General features: G+C 38.5%; 1 protein-coding gene across 1 annotated transcript in view; it reads left to right on the plus strand.

Moving 5' to 3' along the window:
- Positions 1-251: 251 nt before the first annotated feature.
- THAP1 (THAP domain containing 1) overlaps positions 252-19,363 on the plus strand; it is a 54,280-nt gene continuing 35,168 nt past the window's right edge. The window contains 4 exon segments of the mRNA XM_030314463.1: positions 252-1,080; positions 4,698-4,726; positions 4,729-4,892; positions 9,758-10,162. Coding sequence (XP_030170323.1) covers positions 1,010-1,080; positions 4,698-4,726; positions 4,729-4,892; positions 9,758-10,162 — 669 coding nt within the window. The 5' untranslated portion in view covers positions 252-1,009.

A 19,363-nucleotide genomic window follows, 5' to 3' on the forward strand; every position in this document is an offset into this window, starting at 1 on the left:
TTGAATTCAAGCAGCAGGGTGTTGAGTGAGAGGAAGACAGAGGATGGAACCCTGGGGAAGCAACAAGATTTGGCGGGGGTGGGGGAGGGAGAAAAAAGTTTAATAGAGCACTGGAATTTGTCAACATCCCGCTATCCGGATTTCCAGACTGATCTGCATAAAGAGGAAGGGCACACAACAGGAGGCAAATGGTGTGAAAATAGCTTGCACCAGTTCTAGAGTTCCAACACAGCACCTGGAGATCATTACAGCAATGAAAGCCTTCAGAAGTGAGAATGAATGTTTTCTCATTGTTAAAATTCTGGCAGCTGAGTTCTCACAAAGCCTGTGATACCTGAACGACAGATAATGGGATGAAGACTGGCGATGTGGGAAAGGGATCCACAAAGTTTCACAAATCATATACCATCTGTGGCTGCCCTTTTAAAGAAATGGGAAGAATTACCCAACGACCTCAGTTTTACATCTGTCCTCCTTTAGGCCACCAGATCCAAAGACCGTACTGTTCCTCACCCTAAACCGTCCCAGAAAATATTACACAAGTAAACCCAACACGTTGCAAAACCTGGCCCTACAATCACGCTGCTCTCCCCTCCCCACTCCTCCGCACGCATGTCTCCCTTCGCCCAAGCACCTCCTTTCTCCTTTCCGGAAGCTAGGAGGCCCCACCCACTTCCGCAACGCCGGGCTTTAGCCAATGGCCTGCTTCCCAAGGAACGTTACCTCTGACCTCGGGGCTAATCAGAGACAGTGGGACAAACTCCTCGCGAGAGGTGAGGTTGAAGCTGCCTCCGCCATCTTGGAGATGGGAGACGGGCGATGGCTGTGGTTCTTCTGCTAATGCAAACAACAAAACGGGCACATTAGTCAACCCGAAAGAGGTTATCATCACTGTATCTGGTGACCAAAGCTACACAAGAAGCGAGGGTGTCAAAGCCCAGCGCGGCGACACTGATAGCTTCTCCTGCCTGCTGGAGAGGCAGAAGTGAAGTGACTGAAAACCGGAAGGATGGTGCAGTCCTGTTCCGCCTACGGCTGCAAGAACCGATATGATAAGGATAAGCCCGTTTCTTTCCACAAGTAAGTACCCTGCGCCTCTCGCGGGGCTGGCCCCAGCTGGGGCTGGGGGCGCGCGGCCGGTTAGGCTCGGGGGCGGAGCCAGGCGCGTGTCCGCGCGAGACTAATAAGGGGGGCGGGACAGGGGCGGGGCACGACCGGATCTTCCTCACAGTCCGTCCCGGCCGCGAGCGGTGGGTGTGCCCGCCTCTGGTAGAAGTTCATGCAATGTCGCCCTGGGCTGCGCGTTCTCGGCGCAGGTCGCCGTGGCGACCGTTTCTCGTGCTCGAGGGTTGGAACCCTTGCGTGAGGTTCGCCCGCCTCCTGCGGTTGGAGTGTTCGGGACCTCGGAGCTATGTCTCACGGCCCAGCGCAGGTCGTGAGGTCCTCCAAGCCGAGAGGCATCTGGATTTCACTCCTGGGGTAATAGAGAAACCAGGTGGTAATAACGCCTTAGAAGTAAATTTGAAATAGAAACAAAAACCTTTAAAATCCCGAAGTCACTCTTTTTCGTTCTTGCTGTGGATGGGAGGCCGGCATCACAGAAATTAAGGATTGATTTTGGCCAGAATTTCAGGGAGGATGTCTTCACCCAGTTTCTAGGAACTAACTTTTAAGGACCCCTAAGTTTTAGAGAAAGCTTCTGGTACTACCAGGATGAATACTTAATGTTTTCAGCGGACAATAACGATAACTTGGACGATAATAACACAGGTCATAATGAAGTGTCATAATAAAGGTCAATATGAGTTCTTATGGGCACCTATAGGAAGCCCTTGGAAAAGAACCTGCCCCACAACTTTCAGGGCTGTTTTATCCAAAAAGCTCTGCAGTTAGAGGCCTAGAGGGGAAAATGTTCTTTTGAAAATACGAAGAGAAAACTGCAAAATGGAAACGACTTACTGATAATCAGATGTCTGCAAAATGTGACACGATGGTATTTTTATTCAGCCAAATACAAATTTTATTATATTTACGTTACTTTGTTTTGCGAAAATTCCCCACCCTGAATAGATGGTAGCTAAGAAACTAGAACCAGTGGTCAATTATAGGAATTATTCATAGGTAAATAATTACAAAAGCAAAATTAAGTATTCCTTCAATTTTTGGTAGGATTCGTTTTGTGTTTAACAGAGCGTAGATGCATTTTTATGTTTCATATGAGAGGGACCCTATAGAAATGAGTGCTTTGCAGCATAGAAAGATCTTGAGTGTTGATGTACCACCACCACCAACATCCCTGGCCCCCACCTCCAGGAGGAGCTAGAACACTAACACTTGCAAGATTTACTTGAGTATTTCCTGGTATTACTTAATTGATTTATTGGAATTCTGAAAGCTGATGAATTGACTTCTGGTTCTTTGAAAGTGTTGGAATAAGTCAGAAGATGGTGACATGGTTACATACAGTTTGCTCCCCACAACCACATTTCTATTTATGCCAAACACTGCAAGCTGCTGGGTTACAAGGCTAAGTAAGACAAAGTCCTCTTAATATGCAAGGAATCTAAAATCTAAAGAAATCTAAAAATATGGAAAACCTTTCATTGGTACTGGAAACTAAGGGATGGCATTCACACATCAGAAATAGTTTCTTCTGGCTGTCAAACAATTGATTGAATCAGAAGAAGGGCTGATCTGCCTCCCATTCTTACCTATAAAGAACGGTTTTTTGAGAGTAGATGGGAATACCTTGACAGAATCTCATAAACAGCCCGAGCATTGTAGTCCTTGAGACAGGAGGCCCAAGGTGCTGAATTGTACCAGTAATTGCTAACATAGTTTGTATTTCTGTAGGCCATTTCCAGCAGGATCTTCTAGGAGTACTTATTTTCCCAGTTTCTACACAGTGGCCCAGTGGCAGCAACTATGCTGGGCGAAGAGAAGAACTGTCCCAGGATTGGTTAGGTCTTCAGAATATAGCAGAGTCAGGCTGTAGCATACCTTACATGGAAGAGAAAACTGGAACATATAGTTGAAACATCTTTTGGCTTCTTTCCAGTCTCCCCAGTTCACTAAATACTTGACTTGGAAAAGTAAAATCACAATAATTTAAACTCTTCTTAACCCTCCTTATTTGGGCCTAAGAGACATATTCCAGTTGAGTTCAAGGTAAATTCAGATAAATAATATTCTCATGCTGGAATTAAAAAACAATTGGAAGACTAAATAAATACAAATTTTAAAAATTAAAAATAAAGACTTCCCAAACCTGGGGAGAAACTTGGATATCCAAGTTCATGACACTAATAGACCACCCCATTTCAGTTCCAGTCTTCTCCAAATGCATACATACATACGTACATACATACATACATACATACATACATAAAATCTTGTATTTATCATTATGATTTGACTATGATTTGATTAATTCATTATGTCAGACTGATCCTAAGAGAACTAAAACCTTTTTTGCAGTATGTAGATATAAACATGCAATTTTATTTTTATTGGTTAAAAAAAATTAGTAACAAATTCACCCCATAGTATGTATTTTACTTGAAACTCTTAGTGTCTTTGACATAAAAAGTTAAACATTAATAAATGAGAGAGGAGCTACATGATTTATCTTTGTGTATTTAGATGTGTGTGTAATATCTGTACAATTAGTGAAAGTCATTTACTGTAACAGAGAGAGACAAGCAATATTACTACATATTTCTCTTGACCCCCGACCTCCCATCATCTCCTCCTCCCATTGCATGGCTAACTTTTAATATGCATCTTTTTACATTTTGTAAATTTTTATCAGCCTATCTTGTTCAAATTGTATCATCATTGTATCTGACATTCTCGTAACTACTCTGTGATCGAAAGATTCCTATAAAAAATACTGCTTTTTGGGGGCGCCTGGGTGGCTCAGTTGATTAAACGTGTGACTTTGGCTCAGGGCATGATCTCGCATGTCACGAGTTGAGCCCCGAGTCTGCGCCCTGCGTCGGACTCTGTGCTGACAGCTCAGAGCCTGGAGCATGCTTCAGATTCTGTGTCTGCCTCTCTGTCTCTCTGTCCTTCCCAACTCATGCTCGCTCCTCTCTCTCTCTCTCTGTCAAAAACAAATAAAAACATTTAAAAAAAATTCTTTTTTAAAGCGTATTTCTTTTTGTTTTTATTTTTAAATGCTTATTTATCTTGAGAGAGAGAGAGATAGAATGCGAGCAGGGGAAGGGGCAGAGAGAGGGGAAGACAGAATCTGAGGCGGGCTCCAGGCTCTGAGCTGTCAGCAAAGAGCCTGACACTGGGCTCGAACTCCCTAACCCTAAGATCATGACCTGAGCCAAAGTCAGGTGCTTAACCCACTGAGCCACCCAGGCACCCCTAACAAATACTGCTTTAAAAAAAAACAAAAATTCCATGCTGGGAGGGGTGGTTTACATCCCACATTAGTGGATGGTCACTTTATTTATAGGATCTTTAAACAAGTACATTTTTAACTAAGGTGAATAAAAGCACAACTAAAACTGTCAAAAAAAAAAAAAAAAGAAAAGAAAAGATAGCAGAGCTAGTGTTTTAATCAAATACCCCTTAGTTTGTTAATGCCAATGTAAGATAGTTTTTTTCTAAGCAGGAAAGTCGAGATGTGCCTTTTTTTTTTCTTTTAAGTAAAGTCAGAGAACTGAATTATCTCTTCTTCTTAGGTTTCCTCTTACAAGACCCAGTCTTTGTAAAAATGGGAGGCAGCTGTCAGAAGAAAAAACTTTAAACCCACCAAGTATAGCAGTATTTGTTCAGAACACTTTACTCCAGACTGCTTTAAGAGGGAGTGCAACAACAAGTTGCTGAAAGAGAATGCAGTGCCCACGATATTTCTCTGTACTGAACCACATGACAAGGTAATATGTGTTTTAAAATACTGGGTTTCTATTATAAAATTAATTTGTTTTTATTGTGGAAAATTCAGATCAGTGTTAGAAAATAAATGTTACCTGGAAGCCATCACTTGTACATAACCACTGTTAGCAATGATATACTATTTAAAAATACAAAATGCAGTTTATTAAAAGTTAAACGTCCTCACACTAAGAAGTCAATTTAGTTTTGTAACTTACTTGAAGATCACTTTCTACCCCTACATATATGTTAGTAAGTTTTGGGTTTCCTTTATCAGTGACAGTTCAGTTTCAAAGTTTTTCCCCCTCAGTTTTAAGTGCTTAGTATTTTATTAAATCTCACCAGTCATTCTTTCTCTTTCTTGGATCCCATTTCTACTCCAGTGGAAAAGTGTAATTATTAGAACTTAACTTTTTTTCTTATTTTAGAATATTTCCATATCAAGGATTTATAAAAATCTAATATTCTTTTGTTTTTAATCCAAGTGTAGTTGACACATGATGATGTTACATTAGTTTCAAATGTAAGCATACTAAATAGACTGATCTATATATTATGCTACACTCACCACAAGTGTAACTACCATCGGTCACCATACAAGGCTATTAAAATACCACTGTCCATTGTCCCATGCTGTACCTTTCATACTTGCGACTTGTTCATTCCATAACTGGAAGCCTGTATCTCCCCACTCCCCTCTACCCTTTTGCCCATTCCCCCTATCCCCTCCACTCAGGCAACCATCACTTTGTTCTCTGTATTTATGGATCTGTTTCTGCTCTTTTGTTTGTTTTTTTTTCATTTGTTTTTTAGATTTCACATATAAGTGGAATCACATGGTATTTATCTTTATCTGAATTATTTCACTTAGCATAATACCCTCTAGGTCCATGCATGTGTCACAAAATGGCAAGATCTCATTCTTTTTACAGTGAGTAATATTGTATTGTGCATATGGGTGTGTGGGTGTACATATATATGTATGTATAGATATATATGTAAACACACACAACATTTTCTGTATCCATTCATCTATTAATGGACATTTGGGTTGCTTTCATATCTGGGCTATTGTAAAAAAAATATGTTAATGCAGTAAACATAGGGGTGCATATATCTTTTCAAATTAGTGTTTTCATTTTCTTTGGATAAATACCAGAAGTGGAATTGCTGGATCATATGGTATTTCCATTCTTAGTTTTTGAGAAAATGCCATGTTGTTTTCCATAGTGGTTGCATCAGTTTACATTCTCACCAACAGTGTACAAAGGTTCCCTTTTCTCCACACTTGTTATTTTGTCTTTGATAATAGTCACTCTGGCAGATACAGTGATAACTCATTGTGGTTTTGATTTTCATTTCCCCGATGATTAGTGATGCTGAGCATCTTTCCATGTGTCTGTTGGCCATCTGTATGTCTTTGGAAAATGTCTATTCATGTCCTCTGCCCATTTTTTAATTGGATTGTTTGTTTGGTGTTGTATAAGGTTTTTTTTTAATTTTTTCTTTTTTTTTTTAAGTTTATTTATTTATTTTGAGAGAGAAAAAGGGAGAGCACATGAGTGGGGAAAGGGCAGAAAGAGAATCCCAAGCAGGCTCCATACTGTCAGTGCAGAGCCTGACAGGCTCGATCCCACTGTGAGATCATGACCTAAGCCAAAATCAAGAGTCAGACGCTTAACCAACTGAACCACTCAGATGCGCCTTGTATAAGTTCTTTATATATTTGATTATTAGCTCCTTATCAGATATATCATTTGCAGATATCTTTTCATATTCAGTAGGTTGCATTTTAATTTTGTTGGTGATTTCCTTCACTGTGCAGAAGCTTTTGGTTTAATTCCAGTTGTTTGTTTTGCTTTTGTTTCCCTTGCCTGAGGAGACGTATCTAGAAAAATGTTGCTGGGGCACCTAGGTGGTTAAATGTCTGACTTCGGCTCAGGTCATGATCTCACTGGTTGGTGAGTTCAAGCCCTGCGGCAGGCTCTGTGCTGGCAGCTCAGAGCCTGGATCCTGCTTCAGATTCTGTGTCCCCCCGTCTCTCTGTCCCTCCCCCGCTCTCTCTGTCTCTCTCTCTCTCAAAAAAAATAAACATAAAAATTAAAAAAGAAAAGAAAAATGTTGCTAAGGCTGATGTGAAAGAAACTATTGCCTATGTTTTCTTCTAGGATTTTTATAGTTTAAGGTCTCACACTTAGGTCTTTAATCCATTTTGAATTTAGTTTTGTGTATGGCATAAGAAAATGGTCTAGTTTCATTTTTTTTTTCATGTAACTGTGCAATTTCTCCAGCACCATTTATTGAAGAGTCTGTCTTTTCCCCATTATATATTCTTATTCTCTTTGTTGTAGATTAATTGACCATGTAATCTTGGGTTTATTTCTGGGCTCTCTGTTCTGTTCCATTGGTCCATGTGCCTGTTTTTATGCCAGTACTGTACTGTTTTGATTACTACAGCTTTGTAGTATATCTTGAACACTGGGATTGTGATACCTCCTGCTTTGTTCTTTCTTAGGCATGCTTTGTTATTCAGGGTCTTTAGTAGTTCCATACAAATTCTAAGATTATTTGTTCTAGTTCTGTGAAAAATGCTGTCAGTATTTTCATAGGGATTGCAATGACTCTGTAGATTGCTTTGGGTAGTATAAACATTGTAACAATGTTACTTCATCCAATCCATGAGAATGGTATATCTTCCCATTTATTTGCATCATCTTCAATTTGTTATATCAGTGTTTTATAGTTTTCAGAGTACAGGTCTTTCACCCTCTTGGTTAAATTCATTCCTAGATATTTAATTTTTTGGTGTAATTATAAATGGAATTGTTGTCTTAATTTCTCTTTCTGCTACTTCATTATTAGTGTATAGAAACGACTGATTTCATATATTAATTTTGTATTCTGCAACTTTACTGGATTCATTTATTATTCCTAGTAGTATTCTGTTGGAGTTTTTTTTTTAAATTTTTTTTTTTTTCAACATTTTTTATTTTTGGGACAGAGAGAGACAGAGCATGAACAGGGGAGGGGCAGAGAGAGAGGGAGACACAGAATCGGAAACAGGCTCCAGGCTCTGAGCCATCAGCCCAGAGCCTGACGCGGGGCTCGAACTCACGGACCGCGAGATCGTGACCTGGCTGAAGTCGGACGCTTAACCGACTGCGCCACCCAGGCGCCCCTGTTGGAGTTTTAGGGTTTCCTGTATGTATTATCATGCCATCTGCAAATAGTGACAATTTTACTTCTTTCTAATCAGTTTAGATGCCTTTTGTTTTTCTTGCTTGATTGCAATGGCAAGCACTTCCAGTACTATGTTGAATGAAAGTAGCAAGAGTGGATCTTGTCTTGTTTCTGATCTTGGAGGAAAAGCTCTCAGTTTTTCACCACTGAGTGTGATAGCAACTGTATGTTTTTCATATATGGCCTTTATTATTTTGAAGTATGTTCCCTCTTTTTTTTTTAAATTAACTTATTATTTTGCGAGAGACAGAGTGAGTAGGGGAGGGGCAGAGAGAGGGAGAGAGAGACTCAAGCAGGTTCCACACTGTCAGCCTGGAGCCCAATGTGGGACTCAAACTCATGAACTGTGAGATCATGACCTGATATGAAACAAAGAGTGGGATGCTTAACCAGCTGACCCACCCAGTTGCCCTGAGGTATGTTCCCTCTAAAGCAACTTTATTGAGACTTTTTATCATGAATGGATATTGAATTCTGTCCAGTGCTGTTTTTGCATTTATGGAGATGATCATATGATTTTATTTTATTTTATTTTAGAGAGGGAGAGCATGAGCAGGGTGACAGGGACAGAGGGAGAGAGAGAGAGAGAGAGAGAGAATGAATCTTAAGCAGGCTCCACGCTCAGCACAGAGCCGGATGCAGGGCTTGATCCCTTGACCCTGGGATCATGACCTGAGCTGAAGTCAAGTCACACGCTCAACCAACTGAGCCACACAGGCACCCCTAAATGATCATATGGGTTTATCCTTTATTTTGATGGTGTAGTGTTTCACATTGATTTATGAATATTGAACCATCCTTGCATCCCTGGAATAAATTCCACTTGATCTTGGTGAATGATCCTTTTAATGTATATTGAATATTTAGTGTATTATCTAATATGCTCATTTTATTGAGGATTTTGCATCTGTATTCATCAGGGATATTGTCCCTATAGTTTTCTTTTGTTGTAGTGTCTTTGATTTTGATATCAGGGTAATGCTGGCCTTATAGAATGTATTTGGAAGCTTTTCTTTCTCTTGTATTTTTTGGAATAGTTTGAGGAGAATAGATATTAACTCTTTTTTTTTTTTTTAGATATTAACTCTTTAAGTATTTGATAGAATTCACCTGTGAAGCCATCTGGTCCTGGACTTTTGTCTTTTGGGAATTTTTTGATTACCTTTTCAATTTTGTCACTAATGATTGGTCTTTTCAGATTTTCTATTTCTTCTGATTTGTTCTTGGAAGGCTGTATGTTTCTGGAAACATATCTATTTCTTCTAGGTTGTCCAGTTTGTAAAAGTCATTCTTAAATTCCACAGGTGGATTCATTTATTTATTTATGTATTTATGTATGTATTTATTTATTTATTTATTTAATGTTGATTATTTTTGAGAGAGAGAGAAGACAAAGCATGTGTGGGGCAGGGGCCAGAGAGACAGAGAGAGACACAGAGTCCGAAGCAGGCTCAGGCTCCCAGCTGCCAGCACAGAGCTCGTGCAGGGCTCAAACCACACGAACCATAAGATCATGACCTGAGCTGAATTCGGACGCTTAACCAACGAGCACCAGGCACCTGGGTAGATTCTTTAAACTGTTATTTGTAGTTACTAAACTTGAACATACTCTTCATTATCGTTGTAGAAGGAAGATCCTTCTGGAGCCACAAGAACGCTTCCCCCGCCTCCTTTAACACCTCCCATTTCCACAGGTTGATGCTGCATTGGATTACTAATGCCTCCCCTTCAGACCCCTGATAACTCTCAGTTTTCTGTGAACCACAACTATACTGTGGAGGATACAATGCACCAGAGAAAAAGGATTCATCAGCTAGAACAACAAGTTGAAAAACTCCGAAAGAAGCTTAAGACCGCACAGCAGCGATGCAGAAGACAAGAACGACAACTTGAAAAATTAAAGGAGGTTGTTCACTTCCAGAAGGAGAAGGACGACATATCAGAGAGAGGTTATGTGATTCTACCAAATGACTACTTTGAATAGTTGAAGTGCCAGCATAAAAAAAATGATATTTGTATTGGTTTTAATGGGGCAAAACCACATACCTTCTTCTAGCCTATAAAGGAGTTTAATTTGAAAAAATAACACTTGATTACTTGTATAAAACAATCAGAATATTTTTTTAAAAATAAATTAGATATATACTGTAAAATTGTAAATTTTTTGTTTGTAATTTCAGGGTTTTACATTTTAACAAAATATCTTAAAAGTTATAATCTAACTCAGAACTCCAATGTAAGTTGGTTTCAAATTGAGGAGTTTTGTTTTTGAGTATTTATAGAAATGCAAAAATTGAAAGTAAAGTGAATGAGAACAGTACAGCAAGGATGATTTAAGTTTAAAATGTAAAATTAATGCAGTTTATTAAAAGAATTTAGTTACATTATAAATCAGAAGTATAAGTCAGATCACGGGACATAACTTCTCAGAATATATATTCTTATTCACATATTCTTATTTGTAAAGTCAGAAGATTTGTTTATCTTTCTTAATCACTTGTCAAAGATAAATTGACAAGTCAATACTTAAAAAAATTGCTTGTCTTCAGAGCATAAAATGAAGAATCATTCTATACCTAATCAATATTGTTACATAACTTTATAAAGGATGAATTTTTTAAAAAGTGGGTCCATCTTTTTTTTCCCCACTGTCTAGCATTATTAAATTAGAAGTGTATTTCCAGTGGAAGAGACATTCTTCATTAAATAAAGTAAGCATTGTTGTTAATAAAGTAATAAAACGGGGGCCTGATCCATAGTATGCCTTTTTCTTTCACTGCCCCAAGCTAAGGAGCATCTAGTTTCCAACTGTAGTTATATCCGTATCCAAATCTCTAAAAATGTGTTGTGTCAGTAGAGTTTGATTTGTACCGTAATAGGACTAATTGATTTTGGTCAAGTCTTCACATAAAAAAGGATTTCTTCACTTTTAACACAAGTTAGAAATTATATCCCATTTACTTAAATGAGTGATTTGTATTCCAGAGGAACTTAATGTGTAGTGTTTATTTTACTGAATGTTGAGATTTAAACACGAAGTTTCTGTTCAAACTATGAGTTGTGTTCTGACTTTGTGAGACGTTTTAGTTATATATTTGAAATGAAAATATGTTCTGATTAAACAAATACTGCCTTAGGAATTATCTACTTAGATTTACAATAACTGTTCCAATTATAATTATTTATATTTAAAAGTATACTGAGATAGTTGAAGAGTAACAGGCCTTTTTAAGGCAGTATTAAAAATCTGAAACAATGACATTCAGAAGTGTCTTTTGTAGATGTGGATTCCAATGTAATTTACTACTGTCCTGCCAGTGGATAATACCGTGATTTTTTATGAACCAGTATTTCAAAAATAGAAAATTATGATCAAAAGATACTTGACCTTATGTTGTCTGATAACATTTAGAACTAGCTCTAATGAATCAGAAGACTTTCTCTAGTTATTCATGAATCTCATCCCTGGTTTGGAAACCCATGAAATCTCCAAGTAGTTTGTTTTTACATTCCATCTCACTAGCAATTCCTGGAGGATATATGGGTAAACATCTTGCAAAGTATAAATCTATGTAAATTGTCATCTACATAAAAGGAAGTGTGTGTGGGTGTGTATGTGTGTATGGTGTGGGTGTACGTGTGTATTCCCACAGTCAAGAATCCAACACTGAATTGTAAAAGTAGCAATCCTAATTACTTAGCATCTTACTATTATGATTTAACCTGGAGTTACATTCTTTTCCTAACAAACGTAAATCCTATTTGGAGAGAACTGAGCAAGCAGCATGTATACTAACTGTTTGCATTTCAATAAATTACCATAGTTTAACATAGGGAGTTTGAGGTTTACAAGTAGTTATTTCTGAATATGAGATGTAACATTTGGTGAATGCTTTCAAAATTCATTCTGTCTACTGTATTTTATTACATTGCCAAGTAAAGGAAAACTGGTCCTTAAAATAGGTCCTGTTCAAGTATAGTCAAACTCAGTCTGAAACAAATGGACAAAGTCTCAATCTGGAACAAATAGGGGGAAGACTCATGTGAACTGCAGCATATTCTGAAAGGTGACATTTAAGCACATACAGTAACATACTAAAATTTCCATCTATGTATAATGACATAATCTGGCGATAATGGTGAGAAGAAATAACTTCTTTAATAGAACTGTTAGGAAAACTATAGACTCATAGAATTTTAAAATTAGAAGGGACTTAGACATGATTAAACACTAGCCTAACCTCTAAACCCTACAGAAATCTGTTTGTAAAATATCCGTGATAAGTGGTCATCTATTCTGTTTAAGCAGTTATTCTTACTAGATTCTTTAAAATGGGCTTCTGGATTAGGAAAGAATTAGTTACCACTCTTTTTTACTTGTTTATAGTGGAAATACAAACTTCACTTTGAACTGCTGCATAGTTTGAACCATCACATTCCAAGTTAAAGAAGTTTTAAAATTTTGTAAAATAATTTAAATGTTTAGTAATTGTATACCTGTTCTGTGAACTAAAAATAATTCTGTTGTTGCAGTAAAGAAACAGCGGTGTTTAAAATTATTAGCAAAACTTTTACTTGGAAGTCCAAGTACGTAAGATTTTTTTTTTCCTCTTTTTTAGAAGTGTAATAGTAAGGGTGAAAGCAAATGAAAGTTTCATTTGATGCGGGGTTTTCTGGTGAAATTAATATTCTCTGGCCATCTTTAGTTATTACAAAATTATACACACATACACATACTCAACACCTATGACTTTTATAAAGTCAGTGGTAAGCAACATAAATTAGTAAAAGTCCATATGATCTATAAAAAGAAAATTCCCGTTTATGTTCTAGGATTTTTAAAAGACAGCCATCGATGAATAACAAAGAATCACAGCAGGCTTACAAATCTGCTTGGCTATTACTCTTCCTGATACTGGCAACCATGTGAATTAGATAACCAATGAATGAAGAGCATTGATGATGTTAACTGGTGTTTCTGGGCATTATGTTTTATATTGTGCATTAAAATACAATTCTTGGTGTGGTCAAAAAGCAAACAATGATTTACAAACAAGCAAAAAAGCAGTTATAATTATTGTACTTAAAATAACAGAAAAAGTTACAATTCCATGTCTTGATAACTTTTTTTTTTTAACCTGGGATGTTGTTTTATTCTATTGGGATTTTTTTCTGAATGATAAATATTTTTTAAGCTCAAAAAATATATTGGGAATTTTTATTCTTTTCTAAATTCATATTATTTGGTGTTTTGAGATTATTAAATTTTCATTTTTAAAATATCCTAAGGGATATGAATAAACTTCCTTTGCTTTAAACTGTTTTTCATGAGACAAACTGTACAATATTAATAATAAATAGACAAATGACTTCTGGACTGGCTACATGTTCACCCTAACTACCGTGATTGGTTAAAAAAATTTTTTTAAACAACCATTTAAATTCTCTGCATGTTGTCTTAGGGGCATACAGCAAATGAAGAAACATTCAAGAACATCTAAATCTCTGAAAGAGTGTTAAGAGTCTGTGGCATTGAGGCGCCTAGGTGGCTCAGTCGGTTAAGTGTCCAACTTTGGCCCAGGTCCTGAGCTCAATGGTTTATGGGTTCGAACTGCATGTCAGGCTGTCTGCCATCCGTGCCAAGCCTGCTTCATATCCTGTCTCTCTCTCTCTCTCTCTCTCTCTCTCTCTCTCTCTCTCAAAAATAAATAAACATTGGGGCGCCTGGGTGGCGCAGTCGGTTAAGCGTCCGACTTCAGCCAGGTCACGATCTCGCGGTCTGTGAGTTCGAGCCCCGCGTCGGGCTCTGGGCTGATGGCTCAGAGCCTGGAGCCTGTTTCTGATTCTGTGTCTCCCTCTCTCTCTGCCCCTCGCCCGTTCATGCTCTGTCTCTCTCTGTCCCAAAAATAAATAAACGTTGAAAAAAAATTAAAAAAAAAAAATAAATAAACATTAAAAAAAGAGAGTCTGTGGCATTTATGCCACAACTTATTCTTGCCCTAAACCACCTGTCCACCACCACTCTCTCACACACACAGCACAGTGCTACAGAACTCCATTCTGAGTGGATACAGCCAAGAAGACAATGGTCACTCTCCTCCCAGTACCCAATTAAGTCCTGTCGTATTTCCCAAGGGAGAGCAGGCAGCCAATATTTCTCATACACCCCTAGATCTGTGTTGCAAAGGCTAAACTGCAGGTAAGTGCAGCCAAACGGTCAGGACTCCCTCCACCCAGCTCCCACTCACAAGGTGGAACTTTACCCTAGGTGCAGCAGGCCAAGAGTACCAGGACTCTGATCACCTTCATCCTAGATGCTCATAGGGCAAGGTTTTCATGCCAGGAGAAGTACGCCAAGAAGACCAGAAGCTACCATCCCAACTGAGTTCTCATAAAACAAGCATATCAATCCTAAAGAAGCAGATCATGTCATCTACTACCTGTAACTACAGTGGAGTGGCATAGACTTTTTTCCCATGGGAGAGAAGGCCATAAGAAGAGAGCTCTGAAGCTCACCCCAAAAGAACTAATTTTATTTGGAAGAGTTTGGGGAAGTTCAAGACTAAGGGAACTCTCAAGGACAATGGAAAATTTAATGGTAAAAAAATTAAAAGAGGCTAATAGCTCCACCAGAGTAATAAGCTGTTATTTTTAGGCTAGCTAATTTACCAGAGAGAACAGGGAAAGAAGAGCCCTCCTGGGGTCATAACAAGCCTTGAAGACCAACCTCAAAACCTACCTTGCAAAAGGCCTGAATCTAAGTGGATCAGGCTACAGAGCAATATAAGCTCTAGGACATCTTCAAAAAGCCATTAACTGGCAGTTGGAACTAACATCTGAGTTTGGTACCAGCAAAGGCTAGTTTAACAAAGATATCAGGAAGATAGAGAAGGACCTGTTAAAAGCTCTGTCACTCCAAGTGACAATGTTCATGCCCAAGGCTGCACTTTCTAAGAAATGAAATCAGAGACTTCACCCTGGAGAGGAAATAAACTTCACTAACAACTCAAATAATTTAAAAAAAAAAAAAAAATCCAAGCCTGGGAGGGGGTTGTGGGTGGGTCAAGGTCCAAAGATCCTACAACAGATATAATCTAAAATGTTGTGTGTTTTGTTTCTAAGTTTTTAAAATTCATTTCGTTTGAGAGAGAGAGAGTGGGGGAGAGTGACAGAGGGAGAGAAAATCCCAAGTAGGCTCCATGCTGTCAGCATGGAGCCCAACATGAGGCTTTATCTCAAACCGTAAGGGGATTGATCTCAAACCATGAGATGATGACTGGGGCCAAAATCTAGAGTTGGACACTTAACCAACAGAGCCACCCAGGCACCCCTAAAATGTCCAGTTATAAAAAGAAGTTATGAGATATGCAAAGAAACAGGATAGTGTAATTCATACATGGGGAGGGGGTTGGGCAGGGAGCAAGCAAGCGAAACAGGGGCAGATATCAGAATTAAAGACTTCAAAGCAGCCATTATAAATAAGCTATATAAATAGTAGTTCCAAAGAACTAATGGAAACCATGCTTAAAGAAATGAAGGAATGGGGCGCCTGGGTGGCGCAGTGGGTTGAGCGTCCGACTTCAGCCAGGTCACGATCTCGCGGTCCGTGAGTTCAAGCCCCGCGTCAGGCTCTGGGCTGATAGCTCAGAGCCTGGAGCCTGTTTCCGATTCTGTGTCTCCCTCTCTCTCTGCCCCTCCCCCGTTCATGCTCTGTCTTTCTCTGTCCCAAAAATAAAATAAACGTTGAAAAAAAAAAATTAAAAAAAAAAAAAAGAAATGAAGGAATGATGACAATATCTCATCAAAAATAAAATATCGGGGCGCCTGGGTGGCGCAGTCGGTTAAGCGTCCGACTTCACCCAGGTCACGATCTCGCGGTCCGTGAGTTCGAGCCCCGCGTCAGGCTCTGGGCGGATGGCTCGGAGCCTGGAGCCTGCTTCTGATTCTGTGTCTCCCTCTCTCTCTGCCCCTCCCCCGTTCATGCTCTGTCTCTCTCTGTCCCAAAAATAAATAAAAAAAACGTTGAAAAAAAAAATTAAAAAATAAAATATCAAGGAGATACAATTTTGTTTTTAAAGGATATTCTGGAGTTTTAAAGTACAATAATCAAAACCAAAAAATTGCTAGAGAAGCATAACATTTCTGTGTTTTAAAGATTTTATTTATTTTTTTTTTAATTTTTTTTTCAACGTTTATTTATTTTTGGGACAGAGAGAGACAGAGCATGAACGGGGGAGGGGCAGAGAGAGAGGGAGACACAGAATCGGAAACAGGCTCCAGGCTCTGAGCCATCAGCCCAGAGCCTGACGCGGGGCTCGAACTCACAGACCGCGAGATCGTGACCTGGCTGAAGTCGGACGCTTAACCGACTGCGCCACCCAGGCGCCCTTAAAGATTTTATTTTTAAGTAATCTCTACACTCAACGTGGGGCTCAAACTCACAACCCCGAGATCAAGAGTCACACAATCCCCCAACTGAGCCAGCCAGGAGCCCTGAGAAGCTCAACAATTGTTTGAATTTGCAGAAGAAATATCAATGAACTTGAAGATAGATCAAGAGACAGAGACAAAATGGAATAGAGAAATAAACAGAGGCTCAGAGAAACATAATACCTCTATTTTTTAAATATATATATTTTATATTTTTTAATGTTTTATTTTTGAGAGATAGAGCATCAGTGGGGGAGGAGCAGAGAGCAAGAAGGAGATACAGAATTTGAAGCAGGCTCTGAGCTGTCAGCCCAGAGTGTAATGCAGGTCTCCAACTTGTGAATCACAAGATCACGACCTGAGCTGAAAGTTGAACACTCAACTGACTGAGTCACCCAGAAGCCCCAAGAGAAAAATAATACATCTAAACTCATCAATATATGCATAATGGAAGTACCAGAAGAAGGGAGAGTAGAATAGAAATGACAGGGAGAGGGAGAAAGGAGCAGAAAAATATTTGAAGAGGAGTGCCTAGCTGGCTCAGTTGAAATATGAATCTACAAATTCAAGAAGCTCACCAAGTACTAAGGAAGATAAAGAGATTCATACCCAGACATATCATAGTAAAGTTATCAAGATCAAAACCAGAGAAAAATGACATTATATGCAAGGGAACCCTAATAAGATTAACATCTGATTTCTCATCAGATAATAAGACCAGGGGGCAGTGAGATGACATTCAAAGTCCTGAAAGAAAAACTTGTTAACCAAGAATATTATATGTAGCAAAACTATCAAAAATGAAGGAGGTTTCTAAGAAGGTGCAGTAGAAACCACCAGGAAATCTGTCTCCTTACCTAGGCCATGCTGGCACTGACATAATCTATCTGATATAAATATTTGGAACTCTGGAATCTATTGAGGGCCTGCAACTTCCAGAAGAAAGTTTGGATGGTAAACTGTGGTTAATATCAGTGAATTTCAACTATTAGCTCAGTGGCAAGGACCCATTTACCACCCCCAGCCCCAATGCAGGCAGTGGAGGAGTTGCAGGAGAAATTTGTATGCAGCTGGTGAGACCTATGATGAACGATAAGGATCCTGTCCTCCAAATATCAGAGATCTGTGTTCTAAAAGGTGACTACTATTTTTATCCTAAAGGTGAAAACACAGACTAGGCAGTCATTGTTGCATCCCCCTCACTCTCCAAGCCCTCTCCTCTGACCTAAGTGACTTCAGGGAATTTAAAAGGCTGGTACCTTCCCCTCCCTACTTCATTTTTTCCCCTCCCCTTTGGGGGCCGAGGCATTAAAACATCCACACATTAGTCATTGTGCATACTCAGGGGAAAATAAAATCTTGGGGAAGACCTGAGAAGATGTTAAGTTCACACTTTATACTGACCCTTGGTAGAGTCTTAGTAGATAGGCTAAAGCAATAAAAACAACAACAACAATAACAACAACAACAAAAAAAGTAAAACAAAACCCAGCAAACCCTGAGGAGGGGAGAAAATCAGATTTCCTCAGTTGCCACATTATTAGATTCAAATTTCCAGTTTTCAACAAAGGAGTCATAAAGCATACCAAAAAAAAGGGAACATATGACCCATTCAAAGGAAGAAAATAAATCGAAAGCAAATTCCTGAGAAAGAACAGTTGGCAGACCTACTAGACAACTTTACTATTAAAACAACTTTAATAAAGATGTGAGCTCAAGAACTAAAGAAAGACATGGAGAAAGTCAAGAAAATGATGTATGAACAAAATAGAGACAGAAAACGAAAAAGGAATTAAAAAGAAATTTTGGATCTGAAAAGAAACAGAAGTGAGAAATTCACTAGAGAGGTTCAGAGGCAGATTTGAACAGGCAAAAGAATCAACAAACATGAAGCCTGGGAGATTCAAATTGTTGAATCTGAAGAAGAGAAAGAAAAAAGAAGGAAAAAGTGAACAGAACCTAAGAGACATGTGGGACAGAAATCAGTAGACCAACATGTGCATCGTGGGAGTCCCAGAAGGAGAAAAGAAGAGGAAGTTTGGAGAGATATTTGAGGAAACGATGGTTGAAAATTCCCCCAAGTTTGATGAAAGACATGAATATAAATACCCAGGAAAGTCAACAAACTCCAAATAGGACAAACTCAAAAACACTCATAGTAAGACACATTATAACCAAACTGTCAAGAGACAAAGAGAATATTGAAGGCAGCAGGAGAGACGTTAATCACTGCATATAAGGAATCCTCAATAAATTATCAGCAGATTTCTCAGGTGAAGCTTTAGTGGCCAGAAAGCAGTGGGCTGATAAATTCGAAGTGCTAAAAGAAAAAAACAAAACCAAAAACAAAAATCACCTGTAAATAAGAATTATGCAGCTGGCAAAATTGTCTTCCAAAAGTGAGAAGGAAATTATGACACTCCCAGATAAACAAAAGCTGAGGGACTTCATTACTGCTAGTCCTGCCTGCAAGAAATGCTGAAAACATAAAAAAAAACAAAAACAAAAAAAACAATTAGCGAAAAAGATGGTATTGTAACTTTGGCTTGTAATTCCACATGTTGTTTTCCACATAATTTAAGAGACTAATACATTAACAAAAGTATTAGTTTATGTTTTTACTCACACAGTGTAATTCTGTGACATCAATATTGAAAGGTGTAGGAATGAAACAGTAAAGGAGCAGTTTTTCTATGTCACTGAAGTTAAAATAGTATAAATTAAAATTATAGTGTTATAACTTTAAGATGTGAAATGTAATCACCATGGTAACTGCAAAGAAAATAGTTAAAGCATACACACA

The sequence above is a fragment of the Lynx canadensis genome, chromosome B1 (genome assembly GCF_007474595.2).
Source record: "Lynx canadensis isolate LIC74 chromosome B1, mLynCan4.pri.v2, whole genome shotgun sequence".
Lineage (NCBI taxonomy): Eukaryota > Metazoa > Chordata > Mammalia > Carnivora > Felidae > Lynx > Lynx canadensis.